This window comes from Pecten maximus, chromosome 3, assembly GCF_902652985.1.
Source record: "Pecten maximus chromosome 3, xPecMax1.1, whole genome shotgun sequence".
In the NCBI taxonomy this organism is placed as follows: domain Eukaryota; kingdom Metazoa; phylum Mollusca; class Bivalvia; order Pectinida; family Pectinidae; genus Pecten; species Pecten maximus.
This window is the reverse complement of record NC_047017.1, coordinates 35,745,582-35,751,581: the sequence shown is the minus strand read 5'-3', so window position 1 is coordinate 35,751,581 and position 6,000 is coordinate 35,745,582. Positions and strand designations below refer to the sequence as shown.

The 6,000-nt window shown below is 32.7% G+C and overlaps 1 protein-coding gene across 4 annotated transcripts in view; it reads left to right on the top strand.

Annotated features, from left to right (window-relative positions):
- The first annotated feature begins 384 nt into the window (after positions 1–384).
- The window catches only part of LOC117324011 (centrosomal protein kizuna-like), a 37,065-nt gene continuing 31,449 nt past the window's right edge, over positions 385–6,000 (top strand). For all 4 annotated transcript variants that reach the window (XM_033879603.1, XM_033879601.1, XM_033879602.1 and 1 more), the window contains exons 1-2: positions 385–466; positions 1,986–2,048. In XM_033879603.1, the coding sequence (XP_033735494.1) occupies positions 402–466; positions 1,986–2,048 (128 nt within the window). In that variant the 5' untranslated portion in view covers positions 385–401. The remainder of the gene's footprint in view (positions 467–1,985; positions 2,049–6,000) is intronic.

Sequence of the window (6,000 nt, the reverse complement as noted above, 5' to 3'; positions counted from 1 at the left end):
AAACAATGATTTTTTTTAAACCGTGTCAATGATGTGCATAATTTTCAAAATTCAAGTCAGAATCAAAAGCAGAGACTTTATACTAAATTTTATTTTATAGGTCTCTGCCAAAAGTAACTCCAATATCTTTCTCACTTGATGTAGATTCTAGTTGTGCAATTGCAAATTGATGTCAACCTTCAGCTTTTAGTTAAAGCTTGTTTCTATATACAAAGTTTTAATTTTCAATGTACATGTAATTAGTATGATAGCACAGAACTGTTTGAAATTTACGCGTACGCATCTGTAAGAAGCGATAATGTGAACGCTCTTCTAACACGAAGGCGAGAAAGCAACGATAACCTCGGAATACATCGGAAAATATTAATAATTGGTTAGTTCCGAGTAATGTTTGTTTGAATATGGCGTCGTCAAATGTTGAATACTACCAACGTCAGAAAGAATTGCAAAATGTCATCCATGAACAGTAAGTAATTACACAATGTATAATAGTCCAAACCATTACTACTTATTGTGACATCTTAGCATTACTAAATGCCAAAGTGCAACGCTGCGAACCACGGATTGCTAACATGTAGTACCAGCTACGTTACGTGCTTCAACATGCCGTACAGTACGACCCGCAGCCAGTACAGTACCTGTATGATGCGTGTAGATATACACATGATAGCTCATAGGGAAAAGTTGGGTCCATAGGAATCCGATGTAAATACGACATATCACAGATACAAATATTTAACCACATCAAAGCAAATTAACAAGATTCAGCAATCCATCACTACATCAGGTTGGGATATTCCATTATTTGAGTACTCAAATAATGGAATATCCCAACCTGATGTAGTGATGGATGTAATTTACTAAAAGACTCCAAAATTCTGAAATACAGGTCATAATTTCTGTGACCGACCAGTTTAGAATTTGACTTGAATATTGCAATGATTTGATTCAGCTGTAACAGACAGTTAAAATTGTATGTAATATGTGGATAAATCATGTCTCAATGATGGTAAACCTCAATGGTGACCAACTAAATTTTTGATGCAGAATATGACCCCATTTTATCAGTCAGCAACATAGTAAAGATGAAATCCCTAATCCACAAAGAAGAATTGGCTGATGCTGTGTTACAAGGGAATAAATAATGGGAAAATAACAAATTGTCAATTAAAAATGTTATTCATCATTTTGCAAGTAGAAAACAACTACATTTGTATTGATTCAAATATTAACAAGACATACATTTTACACAGGTAATTAAGACAAAGTTATTAAAATACAACTTAAAAAATTTCAAGTGCAAGATCTAGATCCATAAATGGTTGTGATATATTCAAAAATCTGTTCACATATTGTTACCTAACCAAATAAAAATCATAAATATGTGAAATCTGTCTATGGTTGCAGGCATTAATGTATCCCAAAACATCGTCAATTTTAAATACACACAGAAAGCACATCGTTTTATTTTGGCCACTACAAAAGTTACCACATTAACCAAAAACTATCAAACTTATGGGATATAGTCTTATTGATCATGCATATTGTTGTCATTTATCCGTATTTTCTAAAATCCATTGGGTCCTATTCGACATGTCCAAGTTTGTAATTAAGCCGCCATTACGTCAGACCAAAACATCGTCAATTTTAAACGCACACAAAAAGCACATCGTTTTATTTAGGCCACTACAAAAGTTACCACATTAACCAAAAACTATCATACTTATGGGATATAGTCTTATTGGTCATGCACATTGTTGCCATTTATCCGTATTTTCTAAAATCCATTGGGTCCTGTTCGACATGTCCAAGTTTGTAAATAGCCGCCATTACGTCAGACCAAAACATCGTCAATTTTAAACGCACACAAAAAGCACATCGTTTTATTTAGGCCACTACAAAAGTTACCACATTAACCAATTCTGTTGATATTATGATAATCATTGAATCCATTTTGAATTCTTATTCTCTTTTTTTCTATCCAGCGAAAGCAGGAGGGCAAATCTTGAACAACAACTGAAAGTTCTAGCAAAGACAGACAATCGCCTGTAAGTATTAACCTTAATAACACATGAATATTGATCAATTAAATCTAATTCAATATGAAATAAAGAAAGTCTACAAATTTTATGCTTGTCCTAAGTCATAGATTTTGTGCAGTTTTTAAGGTCTCCAGGCAATGTACATGTTATAGTAATATAAGTAGTAGACTAATTCTTAGTTTCTTATACCCACTACAACAAAGTTTGAGTTGATTTACTGGGAAAAGTTTGTCCTTCTGTTTATCTGTGGACATTTTGATATGGCTATATGCATTAGATCATTTTTAAGCCAATATTATCCAACTTTGTGGGATTTACTGTGACCTAATGTTATGTGATTTTGACCTGTTATATTCCTTTGTTAAAATTTTTGATAATAGGTTCAGCTATGTATTTGGTTATTTTTCAAAAAATATTTTTTCAAATTTCATGAGTTATACTGTGACCTATGGGGAATGGCTATGAAGAAAATAATCTTGAACAAAAATCAAATACCAAATTAAATCACAGACAAAGAATGGGTAAAGGTTATCAATTTGACAGGTGTCTGCCATTCAGTTATCTGGACCCACATTTAAGGATTTTGGTTGTTTTTGTTTTAACTCTAGTTACATGATGAACCTGTCAGATAATCAGTAAATCTGGTCCATACATATAAAACAGAATAGAAGAAATGTAATCAGACATGTTCATTGTCAGAGGGCAATACCATTACCACTGTCTACATGTAAATAGGCCATGCCATTATCTTGAAACGTTAACACAAATTTTATGCACACATTTATTTCAAGGTCATAAATGAGAAGTGTCACGGTAAAAGTGTGGCGGGTCTTTAAATTTGTTTGCTTGGTGTTTCAGGTTCAAAATAAAATAATATTGTTGAAATAAAGTGACTGTACTGTGTATATTCATAGCGAAGAATTTGTAGTTAGAATTAGCACACTGGCATTTAAGTGCACTGTTAAATACCAGTGTGTTGTAAGCCATGCATATATATGTACCTAAGTATACTGTACTGCAAAATGATATATATAATACTACCAGAAATTTTCCTGAGAAAGGGCCCATGTGTCAGATTTGTAGGATACTACCAGGAATTTTCCTGAAGAAAGGCACATGTGTCAGATTTAAGCAGCATATTCTCCAGGTTTGCAAAATAGAGATTTTAATTGTTATATTTAGCAGAATTCAGAAAGGAATGTAGCTGTGTTTATCATTCTTCACTCTAAGGAAACAAGACATAAGGAATTTAACTAGGGGTATACATTGATACTATAGAGTTCCTATATGACTTGTGGTGTACATTGATACTATAGGTCCTATATAACTTGTGGTATACATTGATACTATCATGTAGTTCCTATATAACTTGTGGTATACATTGATACTATAGAGTTCCTATATGACTTATGGTATACATTGATACTTTAGTTCCTATATAACTTGTGGTATACATTGATACTATATAGGTCCTATATAACTTGTGGTATACATTGATACTATCATGTAGTTCCTATATAACTTGTGGTATACATTGATACTATATAGGTCCTATATAACTTGTGGTATACATTGATACTATCATGTAGTTCCTATATAACTTGTGGTATACATTGATACTATATAGTTCCTATATAACTTGTTGTATACATTGATACTATAGGTCCTATATAACTTGTGGTATGTATTGATACTATAGGTCCTATATAACTTGTGGTATACATTGATACTATATAGGTCCTATATAACTTGTGGTATACATTGATACTATCATGTAGTTCCTATATAACTTGTGGTATACATTGATACTATAGGTCCTATATAACTTGTGGTATACATTGATACTATCATGTAGTTCCTATATAACTTGGGGTATACATTGGTACTATAGAGTTCCTATATAACTTGTGGTATACATTGATACTATAGGTCCTATATAACTTGTGGTATACATTGATACTATATAGTTCCTATGTAACTTGTGGTATACATTGATACTATAGTTCCTATATATATAACTTGTGGTATACATTGATACTATAGTTCCTATATAACTGTACACTGTGTTGATTGCTGTGCTGCTCCAGGGCTGTGGTGGCTGTGTAAGTCTGACACACTATTCCACCAATATAAACTGAATTTTGTTTTGTCTCGTTTCACTCTCTCTCTCTCTAGTATCTTTGTTCACCTCTGGTTTTTTGTCAACAAGAATTTTATGTAATATTTTCAAATCTTTGAGATGATGTTGATGTTCAGATAAATGCTATTGTCTAGCGCATATCAAAGCTAAGTTTTGCTACTTTCTCTTGACATTATTGAAATCTAAACAGATTTCTTGCTGATGTTTATAAAGTCAGTAAATAGCTTAATAATAAAAAAATTTACTTGTATCTCATCCTTTGTACTTTTATTTTCTATCTTGTTCTAACTTAGTTAAGTGTCACACAAACAAACATATATATTTATTGATGTTTTGCTAGTGAAATGATTACAGGCATTTATTTTGTTGGTGTTATATCAGCTTCTATAGATAATTCTCAAGGTCACCATAATATTGCAGTCCTCAAGGTCACCATAATATTTTAGTCCTCAAGGTCACCATTATGTTGTAGTCCTCAAGGTCACCATTATGTTGTAGTCCTCAAGGTCACCATAATATTGCAGGCCTCAAGGTCCCCATAATATTGTAGTCCTCAAGGTCACCATAATATTATATTCCTCAAGGTCACTATAATATTACATTCATGGTCACCATAGAGACACACATATTATTATACTTAGAATCACTTGTGGTTTTATTCTTATTTCTGTAGTTTTTTGTCACTGACATTCATTTTTCTTTTAGATTTCAGATTATTTTATCATTTGACAGTACAGCTGTATTTTAGATCACACTTTATATGAATTTTAACTAGATCTTAGCTGAGCATTGTATGGATTTCAAAGCCAATACAGTTATATGTACCTATATACAAATGGATAGAAATGTTTACTGCAGAATATTTAGAAGAAGTGGTTTATGAAATTTGATATTGACAAACTAAGTTTGACTGGGAAAGCTGCAAAATCTAATATGTGCAAACTAGGTCCGACAGCAACAACTTAACATGCTTAATATCCCCAAACTATGTCTGACTGAGACAGATAAATATGTACTATGACTTACTACTAGATACACTAACTCTTTACCATGACACCATAAGGGAGCAATATGTCCAAATATAATTGTTGCATCCTCAGTCAGTAAAATTATTGTTTATTTATCCTATGTATATTTACCACTTGGACCGCTCACAGCAACATATATATGTGAACATGGCGACTAGAACTACTTTTAATAGAATACACCAACAAATGTACATTCATTATACACCAACAAATCACTCCTCCATTTAACTACAGTTTTGTCTCGGACACAATGCTCATGCATCTTCTCATATGCCGATCACCAACCTATGATGCGTAGCATTTATCTTGGGTGTCACTATGACCAATATCACACTTTGTTTCACTGGAGATATGGCACATATTAACTATATACAACTTGAGTTTTAAAGCTGTGCAGATAGCGCAAAAGTATGCTAACTGGTAAATGGAACATTCAACACATGCAACAATCATTGCACCCAATTATGGACCCTACCAAGACATACACATTTACCAATGGACAGAACCGTGCCAACTTATGTCTCTTCATTATCCTTTTCATCTCCTTGTAACATGAGCCAGTTCTTTTAAATACATTAATACAAACAAACATTTCATTACCCTATGCCATATAATTTGTATCACCCTATACAACTTTATATAAAGGGTTGCAGACTCTGTTCACTTTACCTCTGATAAGTGACGACTTAGTAACGAAACCAGTCTGGTATAATACTAAGTGGACAACATGGTTCCCTTCACAACATGAACAGCATGTCAGTTTATTATTTGTTTTCCTGTCATTTTGTAT